This window comes from Haliotis cracherodii, unplaced genomic scaffold (genome assembly GCF_022045235.1).
Source record: "Haliotis cracherodii isolate W230 unplaced genomic scaffold, xgHalCrac1.p SCAF_24, whole genome shotgun sequence".
Classification (NCBI taxonomy): domain Eukaryota; kingdom Metazoa; phylum Mollusca; class Gastropoda; order Lepetellida; family Haliotidae; genus Haliotis; species Haliotis cracherodii.
The window spans coordinates 2,769,049-2,785,642 of record NW_027266280.1 but is presented as its reverse complement, the minus strand read 5'-3'; the positions used below and the strand labels follow the sequence as shown (position 1 = coordinate 2,785,642).

General features: G+C 44.2%; 2 protein-coding genes across 2 annotated transcripts in view; one reads left to right on the top strand and one right to left on the bottom strand.

Moving 5' to 3' along the window:
* The first annotated feature begins 1,307 nt into the window (after positions 1–1,307).
* On the top strand, positions 1,308–1,712 carry LOC139472568 (octapeptide-repeat protein T2-like). The gene has a single exon (XM_071255039.1). It carries the CDS (start codon positions 1,308–1,310, stop codon positions 1,710–1,712), a length of 405 nt encoding a protein of 134 aa, XP_071111140.1.
* Positions 1,713–6,261: 4,549 nt separating this feature from the next.
* LOC139472262 (probable RNA-binding protein 19) overlaps positions 6,262–16,594 on the bottom strand; it is a 31,514-nt gene continuing 21,181 nt past the window's right edge. Inside the window, exons 19-27 of the mRNA XM_071254668.1 lie at positions 16,051–16,251; positions 14,917–15,075; positions 13,999–14,109; positions 12,564–12,630; positions 11,196–11,331; positions 9,972–10,088; positions 8,166–8,271; positions 7,068–7,191; positions 6,262–6,404 (exon numbers count right to left, since the gene is read on the bottom strand). Of these exons, the coding sequence (XP_071110769.1) occupies positions 6,340–6,404; positions 7,068–7,191; positions 8,166–8,271; positions 9,972–10,088; positions 11,196–11,331; positions 12,564–12,630; positions 13,999–14,109; positions 14,917–15,075; positions 16,051–16,251 (1,086 nt within the window). The 3' untranslated portion in view covers positions 6,262–6,339. The remainder of the gene's footprint in view (positions 6,405–7,067; positions 7,192–8,165; positions 8,272–9,971; positions 10,089–11,195; positions 11,332–12,563; positions 12,631–13,998; positions 14,110–14,916; positions 15,076–16,050; positions 16,252–16,594) is intronic.

The following is a 16,594-nucleotide window of genomic DNA, read 5'->3' as shown; positions in this document are numbered from 1 at the left end:
AGAGGTATTGCAGTAAATAGAAGTCCGGTGGTAAATAGAGGTATTGCAGTAAATAGAGGTATTACAGTAAATAATTGAGGCATGGAAGGTAATTCAGGCACGGGCGTAAAATGGGACTCTAACGTTGCGTCTCACTCGGTGTTCTTGAGAAGAAATGCGGTACTCGCAATAAGTGTTGGATGTATGTCTTCCTGAGCTGAACAAAGGCGGAACCTTTAAAATGCAAATAAAACAACTCGACGTTTTAACTATTTCAATACGATGTTACTATATCCATGTATGCTATATTATTCTATTTAAAAAAAAATCTATTTAAATAGCAATTTAGAGTTTTCAACTACTACCATCTACAAATACATCTTCCTGTTAGTGCTATATATCATCCTGACAGGTTAGTTTTTCGGTGTTCTAAAAGCGGGTTATCAGGAACAAAACGTGTAAGCTAAACTAAAGGTTTTCTCTTTAACAAACATGGAAAAGAACGAATTCTGTTTTTTTCTTGACCAGACGTCTTGTCATGTGACAGGTGGTCCCTAGAACAGAGGCGCATCCATCAAACTTTCACGCTGGAAAATTGATGTAGTTTTTTTTCTCCAATATATATCCATTATGTGTAGGTTTAAGCCAAATCACCGCAAGTGACTGAGACAGGGAAATTTAGCTAGAATAGCACAGCTGGACTCCGCTCAAACCGTTGCACATGAGATACAGCAACACATCCGTCTCGAATCAGTTCTTGTGTGCTCTGTTTCACACCCCTGCATACAGACCATATAGTGGAAGGGGTATCTGTCTACCCCTGAATAATCCCCAGCCGTGCGCAGTGGGTTGTCACGGACAGAGATAGACAGTAGAACGTAGATAGTGGCAGAGAGAGAAAGAGAGAGAGTAAAGGGTGGAGAGAGAGAGAGAGAGAGAGAGAGAGAGAGAGAGAGAGAGAGAGAGAGAGAGAGAGAGAGAAGGAGAAAGTAGAGGTGGAGGGCGAGAGAGACAGAGAGAAATAACGGAGGAAGAGATGGAGACTGAAGGATTGGGGTAAGTGAGGGTGTTCAGCGAGAGACATGGAGGGCGGAGAGACAGAGATGACTCCCAGACCCTTGAGATTAAATTGAAAAATGAATCCAACTCAAGTCTAGAACGATTTGGCAAGTCTAGATTGCCTCCGTTCTGAATTTATACTTTGAGAGATGGGAGAGAGGGCGACGGAGAGACACACACACAGATACAGAGACACACAGAGAGACATAGAGACAGAGAGAGACACAGAGAGAGAGACATAGAGAGAGAAATAATGGAGGAAGACAGACATGAGGTTTGTGAGAGAGACGGTGAGACAGAGGGCGGAGAGAGGCAGTGAGAGCGGAGAGAGACAGAGAGGGCGGACAGAGGCAGTCAGAGCTGGGAGAGACAGAGAGGGCGAAGAGAGACAGAGAGGGCGGAGAGAGAGCGGGGAGAGACAGAGAGGGCGAAGAGAGACAGTGAGCGCGGGGAGAGACAGAGAGGGCAGAGAGAGGCAGTGTGAGCGGGGAGAGACAGAGAGGGCGGAGAGAGGCAGTGTGAGCGGGGAGAGACAGAGAGGGCGAAGAGAGACAGTGAGCGCGGGGAGAGACAGAGAGGGCGGAGAGAGGCAGTGTGAGCAGGGAGAGACAGAGAGGGCGGAGAGAGGCAGTCAGAGCGGGGAGAGACAGAGAGGGCGGAGAGAGGCAGTGTGAGCGGGGAGAGACAGAGAGGGCGGAGAGAGGCAGTCAGAGCGGGGAGAGACAGAGAGGGCGGAGAGAGGCAGTGAGCGCGGGGAGAGACAGAGAGGGCGGGTGAAGGCAGTGAGAGGGGGGGGAGACAGAGAGGGCGGAGAGAGGCAGTGAGCGCGGGGAGAGACAGAGAGGGCGGAGAGAGGCAGTGAGAGGGGGGAGAGACAGAGAGGGCGGAGAGAGGCAGTGTGAGCGGGGAGAGACAGAGAGGGCGGAGAGAGGCAGTCAGAGCGGGGAGAGACAGAGCGGGCGGAGAGAGGCAGTGAGCGCGGGGAGAGACAGAGAGGGCGGGGAGAGGCAGTGAGCGCGGGGAGAGACAGAGAGGGCAGAGAGAGGCAGTGAGCGCGGGGAGAGACAGAGAGGGCGGAGAGAGGCAGTGTGAGCGGGGAGAGACAGAGAGAGGCAGTGTGAGCGGGGAGAGACAGAGAGGGCAGAGAGAGGCAGTGAGAGCGGGGAGAGACAGAGAGGGCGGAGAGAGGCAGTGAGCGCGGGTAGAGACAGAGAGGGCGGAGAGAGGTAGTGAGCGCGGGGAGAGACAGAGAGGGCAGAGAGAGGCAGTGAGAGGCAGTGAGAGCAGGGAGAGACAGTGAGAGCGGGGAGAGACAGAGAGGGCAGAGAGAGGCAGTGAGAGCAGGGAGAGACAGAGAGGGCGGAGAGATGCAGTGAGAGCAGGGAGAGACAGAGAGGGCAGAGAGAGGCGGGGAGAGACAGAGAGGGCGGAGAGAGGCAGTGAGCGCGGGTAGAGACAGAGAGGGCGGAGAGAGGTAGTGAGCGCGGGGAGAGACAGAGAGGGCAGAGAGAGGCAGTGAGAGGCAGTGAGAGCGGGGAGAGACAGAGAGGGCGGAGAGAGGCAGTGAGAGCAGGGAGAGACAGAGAGGGCGGAGATAGGCGGTGAGAGCGGGGAGAGACAGAGAGGGCGAAGAGAGACAGAGGGGCGGAGAGAGGCAGTGAGAGGGGGGTTGCAGCAAGAAACAGAGAGATGTAGCCTGTCTCCCTGTGTCCCTCGAGAATACATTGAGAGAATCAGAGAGAGAGAGATAGTTAGTGAACATGGTTTTACGCCGCTTTTAGCAATATTCCAGCAATATCACGGCGGGGGACACTAGAAATGGGCTTCACACATTGTACCCATGTGAGGAATCGAACCCGGGTCTTCATGAATACCCCACTCGGACACAGTGTACTGACTCCGAGCCGACCACTCCTTGTTTCAGCCCCTTAATGTTGAGCGCCAGACAGGGTAACAACAAGTACCATCTTTTGGTATGACGCGGCCGGGGATCGAAACCCCGACCTTCCGCTTTCCGGGCGGACGCTCTACCACCAGACCAACGAGGCGGTCAGATACAGAGAAAGACAGACGGGTTGAGACTGAGGGGGTCACGAGAGACTTAGAGGGGGTGGGGAGAACGTAAAAAAATGGGTACACACAGATAGATACGTTCCACTTGAGTTATTGCACGCCAACGAGAGAGAGAGAGGGGGGGGATGGCAGGCAGAGGGTGAAGGAGAGAAGGCGAGAATGGAGGCATGCACAATAAAACTAGCGAGATCATTAGGTGTCACGGCGCACCACGCCGCCGCCGCTGATGGGTCATCTGAGATCCCCAGGCACCCGTTAAGAAGCATGGAACGGGATTAAGTGACACTTACACTTAATAAAACACCAGTCTCTAAACAAAAATTAGCACCAGGGTTCCGATGTGTGATAGCGCGGACACCTACAACATGTATAGACGCAGCCCCGGGAATGTGACGGGATGACGGGGGCGCTCCCTCAACTGCTGTGAAGTGGTCAGCTGAATAACCCGTATACTTTAGTATCAACCGGAAATAGAAAACGAAACAGTCTAAGCGTTTCCTTTTTGTAGAACACTTGCTGCAACTCAGCTCCGATGAGTGAGTAAATATGAGAGAGAGAGAGAGAGAGAGAGAGAGAGAGAGAGAGAGAGAGAGAGAGAGAGAGAGAGAGAGAGAGAGAGAGAGAGATACAAGTCACATTTGTATTATAATATATAACCCTCGATGCCATGTTTATGTTAGAAAGTCATGTTTTGTCTACTCTGTGTGTCTCTGTGCGTGTGCGGGCTCGAAGAAGTCCGAGAGATGGATTCGTGTTTTTCGCGTTCATTGATGCAAGGGAGGTAACTACGGATGGTCCATAGGATGCGCTTGTAAAATCCTTCGGTTGTGTTCTTTTGTGAGTTCGATTCCAACTGGCGCCGACAAGCGATTATTCTTTATGTTTATTTATGTCATTCCACATCACAAAGACGATTACCGTTGTTATAGTTCACAGCTTAAATACATACAGGTTACAAAATGTAACAAAATCTATGCATGATAACAAATAAAACATTTCCTGTGTCAGGATGGTAAGAATTTGTCGGAATTGTACAAGTTTGTGGCTTACTCTAATAGATAGTGACATACTTGTCAAAACGTGTGTATTCAAAAAGGGAATATGTTTCTGTCATTGTTATGGGAGTGATTCGGTAATGTTTCTTTTGAATATGTTTTGGTTAAGTATAGTTCTGATGTGATTTAAAAGATCATTTCTTTTTTCTTGATATGCTTCTGAAATTGTCAATTTTGAAAAATCCAGTTCTATTGCCGTTTTGTCTTCAATCTGCTTTTCAAGGTTGTTCCAGATATCTTTTACATTTTCACAATAAAAAAACATGTGCACCAAGGTTTGTTTTTTCGTGTTTACAAAATTCCCGTGCTCGTGAGTTTCACCAAAGTGGTAAACGTCCGAGACATGCATCACTTCAGGCTTTCCTCCGACATGAAGCTGACATGCTGTGATAAAATTGGAATACTTTTCAAAGGGACGTTTAACCCAACTCACTCACTCACTCACTGTTAAAAAAAACTTAAATAATTCTTCAGATCCCATTGTGTACAACAACTTGTCTGTAGGTATAATTCAATGAATAATACTGTATTGGAATGTTTTAGAGGATATGCTATATCTGTGGGGGCCATGGTTCCCAATCCTTTTCAGTTGTATTTAATTGAGCCAAGAGCTAGCTACCGTCAATGAATGTGTGGAAAAGAGTTTATGAATCCAAATGCCTTAAGCACTGGCTGCACACGATATTATAGTTGCAAGAAAGTCTTTTTCTGTGTACAACTATCTACCAAGATAACTGAGGGCGTAAGGTCGGTGCTGGCTGCCATATGTTGTGTCCTTCAACCGCCTCAACTGAGGAATATTTACTGTCAGCAGGGATCACTGTCTACAGGGTCCACTATACACAGGGTACATTGTCTGCAGGGTCCACTTTACATAGGGTACAGTGTCTACAGGGTCCAGTATCCACAGGGTACAGTGTCTGCAGGGTCCACTATACACAGGGTACAGTGTCTAAAGGGACCACTTTCCACAGGGTACAGTGTCAGCAGGGATGACTGTCAACAGGGTCCAGTGTCTACAGTCATCACTGTCTACAGGGTCCAGTGTCTACAGCCATCACTGTCTAGAGGGTCCAGTATATACATCCATCACTGTCTACCGGGTCCAGTATCTACAGCCATCACTGTCTAGAGGGTCCAGTATATACATCCATCACTGTCTACAGGGTCCAGTATCTACATCCATCACTGTCTACAGGGTCCAGTATCTACATCCATCACTGTCTACAGGGTCCAGTATCTACAGCAATCACTATCTACCGGGTCCATTATCTACATCCATCACTGTCTACAGGGTCCAGTATCTACAGCCATCACTGTCTACAGGGTCCAGTGTCTACAGCCATCACTGTCTAGAGGGTCCAGTATCTACAGCCATCACTGTCTAAAGGGTCCAGTATATACATCCATCACTGTCTACAGGGTCCGGTGTCTACAGCCATCACTGTCTACAGGGTTCTGTGTTTACAGGGTCCCGTATCTACAGGCATCACTGTCTACAGGGTCCAGTGTCTACAGGGTTCAGTGCCTACAGCCATCACTGTCTACAGGGTCCAGTGTCTACATCCATCACTGTCTACAGGGTCCAGTATATACATCCATCACTGTCTACAGGGTCCAGTGTCTACAGGGTCCAGTGTCTACAGGGTTCAGTATCTACAGCCATCACTGTCTAGAGGGTCCAGTGTCTATAGGGTTCAGTGTCTACAGGGTCAAGTATCTACAGCCATCACTGTCTGAAGGGCCCAGTGTCTACAGGGTTCAGTGTCTACAGGGTCCAGTATCTACAGCCATCACTGTCTACAGGGTCCAGTGTCTACATCCATCACTGTCTAGGGGGTCCAGTATATACATCCATCACTGTCTACAGGGTCCAGTATCTACAGCCATCACTGTCTACAGGGTCCAGTATCTACAGGGTCCAGTGTCTACAGCCATCACTATCTACGGGGTCCAGTGTCTACAGCCATCACTATCTACGGGGTCCAGTGTCTACAGCCATCACTGTCTACAGGGTCCAGTGTCTACACTATCTCCAGCTGTGAGAATAAGTGCTAACCCAAACACACCTTATGTTCATTTTCATGTTTATTGTGGTAGTCTATGTACATTTATACAATCAGTGACCGTGTTCTGTACAGAGCTATGTACAGTAACCCCCGACAAGCTTCAGTCAGGCTTTAGATGACGCCAGGTTCTCCATGATGGACGACTTCTTCAGTTTCTTGGAGGGCCCCTCTGTAAATAACAAGGCCACATGAGAGTCACCACAACATGCATCAGATCACCCATACAACATGACAACATTATAACAGATCCTTCACACACAGCACTAGCTCTGGCTGCCTCCTGGTGTCCGTGACTCTCATCAGCCGCTGGAATCAATGTGCTAACATTCGACAAGAGATTGTTTGTTTGTTGTTTAACACCACACTCAGCAATATTCCAGCTAGATGACGACGGTCTGTAAATAATCAAGTCTGGACCAGACAATCCAGTGATTGACACTCCTCAGCATAGATCCACACAATTGGGATACCATGACATGCCTCAACCAAGTCAGCATGCCTGACCACCTGATCCCGTTAGTCGCCTCCTACAACAAGCAAAGTCACCTCTTACGGCAAGCATGGGTTGCTGAAGACCTATTCTACCCCGGATTATCACGCATCTGTTATATGGTAATTGTGCTACAAAACTCAAACTACACGTCGTATTTTATAGAGGAAACATTAAGTGGGCCATATTGGACAACTGTATGCTTACTAAGCAGTTACACTCTATGAGTGAAAGAAATGATTTCATTGTGATGTCATATGATGCATTAGTTCTGAAAGCCTGTTGCCTGCTCTTAATGATGACCTCTAATGACCATGAGTCGGGGAGAAGTCATCGACCTACCGTCATGGAACCTCTCCGCTGTCTTCCTCCGCAGATCCTCCACGGTCTCCTCTGTCTCCGCCCACTCCAGAACAAGGCGTCGCCCAAACAAGTGGGTGCTGTGACACAGTGCATTGAAGGCCCTCTGTAACACACACACACACAGCTAGGGTCTGCTCTCAACATTCATGTTTATGTTCACAGGTTTCTGGCGAGCCAAGGGGCGCATGGGTGGCCCAGTCGTCTAAGTCGCCACGATTCACTGTGCAGAGTTGCGTCCCTTGGGCATGCCAGAAACCTATGATTGTTGGTTCGAATCCCGGTTCGCCCCGATTATGTTTCTAGGTTTGTCAGCACCATACCCGTGCTCGTGGGTTTCACCGAAGTGGTAAACGTCTGAGACCTGCATCACTTCAGGCTTTCCTCTCACATTAAGCTGACACGCCGTGATATGACTGGAATAATGTTAAAAGCGGCGTTAAACCCAACTCACTCACTCACTCTGGCAAGCCCAAGGGACGCATCTCTGCATCGCAAAAAGAGGCACCTTAAACGACTCGGCCACCCATGGCCCCCAAGAAGTACTAAACAATGTATTCAAAAACATATTATATATTATAGTACAATTTCATATGGATCCATGCTCTGTTTTGTGAGTCTATATAATCCTTTACACCCTGTGCTGTCCAATATGTACAGATATTGATGATAGTTCATATCACCCGGAGGTCATTGTTATTTGTTTCCCTGTAAAATGTTGATACATATTACAAAACAATAAAATCATAAAACAAGAGTCATCTGATGACCAATGACCCCACAACAGAGAAAGGCACCACTTCTGCCTCTGGTTAATACATGTACCAGATTTGGATGAAAGATCATTCAGACTTTTGTTTTCAAGTTGTTTTCCGGAAGACAGACAGACAGACAGACAGACAGATGATGACCATATCTCCCCCGCTTCTCTGGGGGGGAAGAAATATGAACAAAGGTTCAGGGGTCAGGGGTCAGGGGTCAGGGGCTCCAGATGGGGTCAGTTGGGAAACTGGATACACACATCTCGTGTTGTGTTGAACATAAATATTAATGACTAGTACCTAAACTATAATGTCCTACCTTGGCATCCGGTCTGGTGAGGAAATCGACAAACCCAAATCCTCGATGTGATCCTGTTCCGCTCATCTTCTTAGGCAGCCTGACTGTCTTCAGCTCACCGAACACTCTGAACAGAACAAGGAACACTGTGTACAGTCTACACACTTTGACATAGGGCGGTGTACTGTATTGTTTCCCATTGTGTTACATTGTTTCTGTTGGGATTCAGTAGATGCTCACTGCATTGTGTTTGGACAGTGATCAGTCATCAGGAAGTTACTATATTGAATACTAGTATGGTGTAAACTTTCGGTCCGGTGTACCGCGGATGGTGATAGTATGTTACCAAAACTTCTGTAACATTCGATGTTGTGAGGACTATGTGGAACTTTCCTGTAGCTGGTTAGACTATAAGGGGACAAGAGCGTGTTTACGTAGCTCTATAGCATTTTAATCACATCTAAACCAGCTTTCATGTGAGGATCGCTCATCATCCCTGATTCCCTGCCTAGCCCATCTCGGAAGGGTGATCACTGTTGCCGCTAGGTGAATATATATTATTATCACTGACCCTTGCTATCACCATTGTATTTATGTATTTGATGCTGACCACTGCCATCATATTATTTATTGCCATTCAATATTGCACTACGACTCTATTGTTTACTGCCTTTGTAATTTGCTAAGGGTCACTTAGCAAACAATGAAAACACTGGAACAATTAGTGTGAACTAGCCAATCAGAAAGCAAGAGCAGACATTTAATTGCCCAGTGAGGACTACTGAAGATAACTGCACTCATACCCTTGCCTCTAGGAGTCATATGGAGACATTACAGTACCATAGCAGTAACAGTGTAAGATTGGCAATACCAACTGTCTTACTAACTTTTCCAAAATCAAGACAAATACATTTCTAATACAAAGTCAAATTCATATCTAGTTTAAAATATGCATGTGATAAGATGATATGAAATAATGACATTATCTAAATTTGTTTACTTGTGCAATAACTGAATCCATATTAGTCTCCAATAGATGTACAAGAGGCAAAATTTGGTTCAATAAAGACTTGTCAGTTTCTTGTTTATTGCTTAGTGAGTGTGTATGGTTTTACGCCGCTTTCAGCAATATTCCAGACATATCACGACAGGGGACACCAGAAATGAGCTTCACACATTGTACCCATGCAGAGAATCAAACCCGGGTCTTCGGCGTGACGAGTGAGCCCTTTAACAAATAGGCTACCCCACCACCCCTGTTTAATGATGAAATCTTGAGATGTCCTGATTATTGATAAAGTTTCATATGCAAGCAAAAAGGTACCATCAGAGATATTTCCAAACAGACTTATAATTAACTGTTAAGTGTTGGCTTCCATTTGTCCATTGCTCATCACCTCTCAGCGACATTTAGTCGGCTTCCCTTACACACACACCGTATGTGCTTCATAGCATTTAGTCACTGGATGAAGGAGTAAGTATATACTCCGAAACGTATATGTTCCTCATAATAAAGAAGTTGACATCCATAAATTCTCTTCCTTATGTGTATCACTTCAAAATGCCTTTTAACAACTTAAGAGTTTTGGTTAACACTGCACTCAGCAATATTCCAGCTATGTGACAGCGTCCTGAAAATAATCAAATCTGGACCTGACAATCTAGTGATTGATATTATGAGCAATACGCCATGTCGTCATGGTAGGATGACATGCTATCTACCAAGTTAGCGAGCCTGACAACCAACTCCATTCAGTCGCCTTGTACGACATGCATAGGTTGCTGGGTTCTATATTTGGTCTGAAATCCTCACAGGGCCATACATACTTGAAGAGTTCATAGATTTCGTTCCGTGTGACTTCAAATGGAATATTTCGGACAAGTATCTTGGAGGACTTCTGCTTGGTGCTTTTCTGCTTTTTCTTGTTGGATGTTTTGGTGGCACTACAAAAAATAAAACATGAGAGAATTATCATCCTACAACAAACACACAACTTACAGCACATTACTCATCAGCATCGCTGTTGAAGCTTGGGTTGTCCCCACTGAGTGTGTGTGTGTGTGTGTGTGTGTGTGCGTGTGTGTGTGTGAGAGAGAGAGAGAGAGAGAGAGAGAGAGAGAGAGAGAGAGAGAGAGAGAGAGAGAATGTGTGTGAGTGTGAGTGTGAGTGTGAGTGTGAGTTTGTGTGAGAATGGGTAAAAGGTGGTGGTAAAAGTTATCCAGTCATGCCACCTGAATTGAACATTAGTCAATATCAATCAGCGTGTCAGCATATTATGGGAAGAAAGACTAAAGTGAACCAACTCATGGATTCAAACCCAGGAACATAGGTTTCTGGCACACCTGTCAGATGAAAGTGAACAGCAAAGGGACATAACTCTGCACGGTGAGCGCCTCAGACAACTGGCACTCCAGTGTACAATGTATGTGCCCCACCAGGAGACAAGGGACCTAATGAGTGTTAGGATACAATTGTGCTGTGACATCATCAAGAGGTTTCACGTCAATTTACTTCAGTGAAGATTGCCATGTATGTGGATTGTAAAAAAATATCTTATGTTTCTCTCATCAATTTGTAATGTAATGTGAACTTTTTTACAAAACCTTACATGTCTACTTTCATTTCATCATTATGTATAAAGCTGTAATTATTGCATCAACAGTTATAAATCTGAAAATGAGTCTAAATGTTTGATGCCATGTATCTCTGTAATAAATATGAATTGTATTTTTGTGTACCGAAAATATTGTAGTTTTACAAAATAATGAAAGTTCAAAATGTGATTTTTCACGTCTAACGTCCCTTATCTCCCTGTGGGGCACACATGCTTCTGGTGCGGGTCATTGTGGGAGCCATTGACTCCCATGTTAACATTCAAATTGGGTACTTGATAGTGTTCTTTGGGTGTTCTTTTAACTCCCTTGGGTATTTATAAAACAAAGAGTAGACATTTTAAAGCAAGCAGCTCAAATTAACTGGGTTTTGGTGAATTATTTGGCTATTTGTCACAAATACTCAGCCTGTCTGGAACTGTGCTAATGTGTACATACGTCGTCTCTCGGTGTGAGATCTTCAGTTCCAGCTGGTGTTCGTCCAGACTCGCGTGCTGCAATGTCTTCAAGGCTTTCTCAGCACTTTTCTTCTTCATGTATTCCACAAAACCGTACCCCATCGACAGGAACTGGCCTGCAGTACATGCATAACGGTCAAAACACAAACCATGAAGCATTAAGAAGGAACAAACACACATAGTTCTTTTACTTTCCTGGAATAAGTCAATACATTACACCAAAGTGTAAGTTATATCCAAAGCTCACCTATATCTCATAGATACTCACCGCCAAAAGAAACATTAAAACCATACATGTTGGTTAAAAAAATGAAGATTTACTCATATTCAAGAGATATTAGATTGGTTCGATGCACAAACGAACATACTGGTATGTATGCATCACATGTGACGTCATGGATCCATGATTCGAGATGAACCATTTGTCTTGTTCATAATTAGCGTGAAAAGTTTGGAAATCACGTGCAGCATATCGTGATAAGAATAAAGACACTGTGGAAACACTTGACTCATTGTTAGTTTTGTCATTATTTGGAGCTTGCGACAACGTTCAGAAACATCTTACGCAACACATATATTCAAATAATATCACCATTAGATGAGAAAGGTCTGTAAAGAACTACCTCAGTAAGTCAGTCACAATTACAGCGCATCATAATACATTTACATTAAGTACAAGATGTCAAAATGGCCGACACGATAAACGTGACGGGAGCGATTTCGGGAGTTGCTACCGGGTAATTAACCCATGGCGGTTACATGTTTTAGTCATCATTGATCAACTGGCCAATCATTAAAAAGATGTGTCAAATAGACATTAAGGTAAACTCATAGATTGCTGTAGACAGTCAATGCCAGCCTAGACACAGATCGAGTGAAACTACCATAGTTTGGATGTGCATTTCTTCGATTTGTTCCCTGGGATGGGCCTGTAGCGGGGATGTTCGTGAACAATCATGCAGTCAAACTCAATGTATACTAAATGCTGAGTTCAAGATTAAAGCGTCAGAAAGGACGTTTCTGTATGTATTCGTGCTAGGGAATTCCCAGAGGTTTCCCCAGGAATGTGGAAGTAGTCAGTCAGTGTTTACGTCATTTCAAGAACACAGTCTCGCGAAATATGTATGACCGTCAATTTCGTGGTCAGGTGACCGACCTCTCGTCCAATTGAAAAGCTGTATATCATGTAAACTTCAAATTAAAAAACTATAGTGCAAACATCTCTTCTTAACATACATACTTCTCTATATGTTTCTATGGTGCACGTTTCTTTTGGCGGTGAGTATATTAATAGGACCCTGTAAACTTGAACCACTATTAACTCACTCATGAATGAGTGGGGACCAACCTGGATTTTTGAAGTCCTTCTTTTTGGATATAGTTGCATATTTAACATCTCCACATCTCTCGAACATCTGAAGAAAAAAATCCCATAGATATAAAGAATAAAATCTTGGAAATTATTTTATGACAGAAAAGTTGTTCCAGAAAATATAGGAAATATTTTTAACACAAGAAACGATTACACACTGGACAAGCCAGATATACCTAACAAAAAGTGTTGTGATAAAATTAAGGTGTTTGTATTTAATAGCAACATCTTATCTCTTAACATATAGTCAAATGTAAGATAGTTACATGATAAAACGCAAAGAACAATGAAGAACGAAGCGTGGTTTATCTCATGCTCCTCATGGTTTAGTCTCCCTGCAGTGTTTTATTGTATGATAAACAACGACCATGAGTCATTTATTTTTTAATTAATAAATCTTAATCCTATTTGGTGACAGAAAGAAAATCACATCACATGACATATGACACCATGTTTCTGCCTCCGATTCACAGATGGCAGAAAACATTGTTGGCGACGTAGCTTCAACTGTTAAGCCTGGACAAAAACTCTTGATCATGATCGTATGTTGGCGATAGTGTCAAGGTGTAGGGCGGTATCACACGTGACAGGCAAACAGATTCCGTAGTACATGGACATTTGACTGGCCAGCGATATACTGACGAAATTTTACACGTGACAGGCAAACAGATTCCTTTGTAAATGGACATTTGACTGGGACTGACCATATATTGACAAAAGTTTGTCGCTTCCTTCGCTAGAATTATCACCAAAAGTTTTGAACTGCAAGCTGCCCATTCCAGACCACATCATGCTCAGGTCATTGCCAATTATCTCAAGCAAGAAGGCATATGGACATTGGACTGGCCCGCTGCGTTCCCTGACATGTTCCCAGTAGAGCGTGTGTGTGATGTTCTTGGGCGGGGCGTGTACTCGAGAGACTCATGACTGGCCAACGAGGCCAAGAAGTTGGGGTAGAGCATCAGGCAGAATGGCGGGCAATACCAAGGGCAACCGTACACTAACATCAACAGTATGCCATCAAGGTGTCGGGCATGCCTCGCCCAACATGGTGGACACACGAGATATTGATCGACCACCCGAAATTAATTTTACAGACATCTATCATCATTACCTTCACTATCATTTCCTATCAAGTTATTATGCCCCAAACACCCTGGCGACAGAAAATGGACAGTTGCTTGGTACCACAGCAATGTAGCTCACCTGGATATGTCATAACTTCAACAAAGACAGCCATTCAAAAAACGTTGCAACAAACATCTTCACAATTTCAGCTCCATCCGTCAACCATTGTTGGAGAATAAGGTGAAAATGAAAGAAGTTAATGGACAACTACTTGCGACTGTATAAGATCACATGGCCTTTCAGGACAGGTGAGCTAAAACCAGAGACACTGGTAGATACATACCGTCTTGAAGTCCTCCTCCGTTGTATCGAAGTTGAGGTTCTTCACAAACAGTGTGCAGCCTGGCCTATGCTCCTCCTCGTCTTCGTCATCAGAATCCCCATCTTCGGTTACCTGGCAACCACATCACATGGAAAACAACATCACTTACAATTTGCTAAAGCCACAACAAATCATCAAAAATAAATCTGAATTGTGAAGTAGGAGGTGACTTTTTTGTAATGGTTTATTGTTTAAACCAACTCTTCAGGGCATCTGTGTACATTAACTGCCGACAGATGCGAATAAGGACATGACTGACACGTAACATTTGTCTGGACGAAGTGTACTTCGGAGACAGAAAAAGAAAGGAACACAAGGGCTTCTTGTCAGGTAGCCTAGTGGTTAAAGCGTTCGTTTGTCATGCCGAAGGCTCAGGTTCGATTCCCCACATGGGTAAAATGTGTGACGCTCATTCTGGTGTACCCCGCCATGATGTTGCTGCAGTATTGCTAAAAGCGTCATAAAACCATATTCACTCACTCACTCACTCTTCAACTGGTGGTAATTAAATGATGTCAGGTGGGGTTTTGTTGTGAGGTAAACAGGCATGAACATTTTCCTATGATTTTACTCACAAAAGGCAGGGGACATGAATATCCTCAACAATCTATTGGCACAATCTTTATTATTTACATTTGGAACTGGCCATTTAACTTTGTTTTTGAGCTACAGAGAATACTGAGAATTTCTAAATGATTACAAAGTTCATCTGATGCAACCTGCCTTGGGGGTTTGTAAGACCTTAACAAAGGGAGGTATCGCATCTGACTTAAAGATCTGATTTTAACGACATTGGTTTCCCATGGATCACTAGTCCCCCAAAGATCCCCTGAGAATTTACAGAGGAATATATCACAGGGGTTCCTTGTGACTACGTACCTCTTTTTTGGTTTCTTCAGTTTTCACAGCTGTAGGTTCTTTCTCCGTCTCCTCCTGTTGTTCCTCCATCTCCTGTTCTTCCTCTGGTGGTGGTGCCTTGTACTCCGTGGTGAACACCCCCACTGGCGCCCACTCCAGGTACAGAGGCAAGTACTGGAACTACAGAGGGACATATGACATCAGAGTGAGTGAGTGAGTGAGTGAGTGAGTGAGTGCAAACAGGATGCATAAAAATCAACAGCATGGAGGAAAAGAACACAAAGGAGGAAAGGAAAAAAACAAGGTAACACAAAAAAGTTTTTGGCATAAATATCGAAATATCAAAAGGCAGCAGTTCAGCATGTGTTAGATAAATATGCAAAGTTTCATAATAAAATATGAAATGGTTTCTGAGATCTGCTCTAAGAAAGGAATGCTACACAGTCCAGTTTGTTGACATTGAAACACCAAAAATATTTTCTTTTGAAATACCAAAACACCAAAAGGCACCATTTTAACATGTGTTTGATACATATGCAAATGTTTGTAATAAAATATTCAACAGTTACCAATTTATGCTCTGGTAAACCTCCCACCTTGTGGCACGTAATAATTACCGTACCGTTTCATGCTGGTACTGTTCTTGCTGTGTGTTTCTCTATTTAATTCACTTGAACAAATAACTTAAGATATTGAAACTTTTGTGCAGAATTCATGAAGATTGGTTGAAGGTGAAAGACCAATTTTGTGAACACTGTAAATTTGAGCGGAAACATAAACGTAAAAGACTTGCTTGATTAGCCATCTATAGCCATGGTATCACCTGCAATGTATCTGTTTGTAGTTCGAGCTACACAGAGGGCAGATAACAGAGTCGTGGAACAAAAAGAATCCACTGCCAAACTAAGAACCATCACACCCTGAACCCCTGTATCTTAAATTGCTAATCACAACACAGTTTGCGATATTTGACTGAAAGAAAAACGTTTGAGGGTCATTAAACAAATAGTACATCATATATTTTTGCAAGAGTATCGTCTTGTATCAATACAGAATAGAACATTTTGTGTATCGCATCATTGCATGAAAGTATGACCTATGATAACAACTACTGGCTGGTGTCCTGGTGTAGAGTTGAGGACAAGCAGTACCTACCTTAGTGTAGGCCAGCTTGGTGAAGGCGGCCCGAGCCTGCGAAGGCTCCAAAAACTCAATGAGTGCGGAGACTCTAGCAGGCGGCAGAAGGAACCTTCCCAGAGTTCCATACTTCTCAAACTTCTCCCGTAGTTCCAGCTCATTGGTACCGGCTGGGAGGTTCTTGGCCAGGATGACGGTCTTACTGCGGGGCGCCGCTGCCTGGAACACACAGGGGGAAGGGGGACATATCCCTAATGTGTTATACATATTTGAAAGTTAAAAAACGGTTTTTGTATTTGGGCTAAAAACAATTAGTCTTGGTTCTCAGGCACCACCACATCATCATAAAGTCCGCCACTCATTTCTTTTTAATTTCCAAACATTTCGTTTGGGAGGCAGTGTTTGCATTATGTCTTATATAATGTGTAAAACACAGATTTTTATTTTATATTGATGCATATATTGATCTTTGGCCAAGTAGTGTGAACTTCCCTCTTGATATTTTCATTGCCTGCTATTGAACAATAGTTTGTTTCTGTACTGACACAGTGTTAGAAATTGG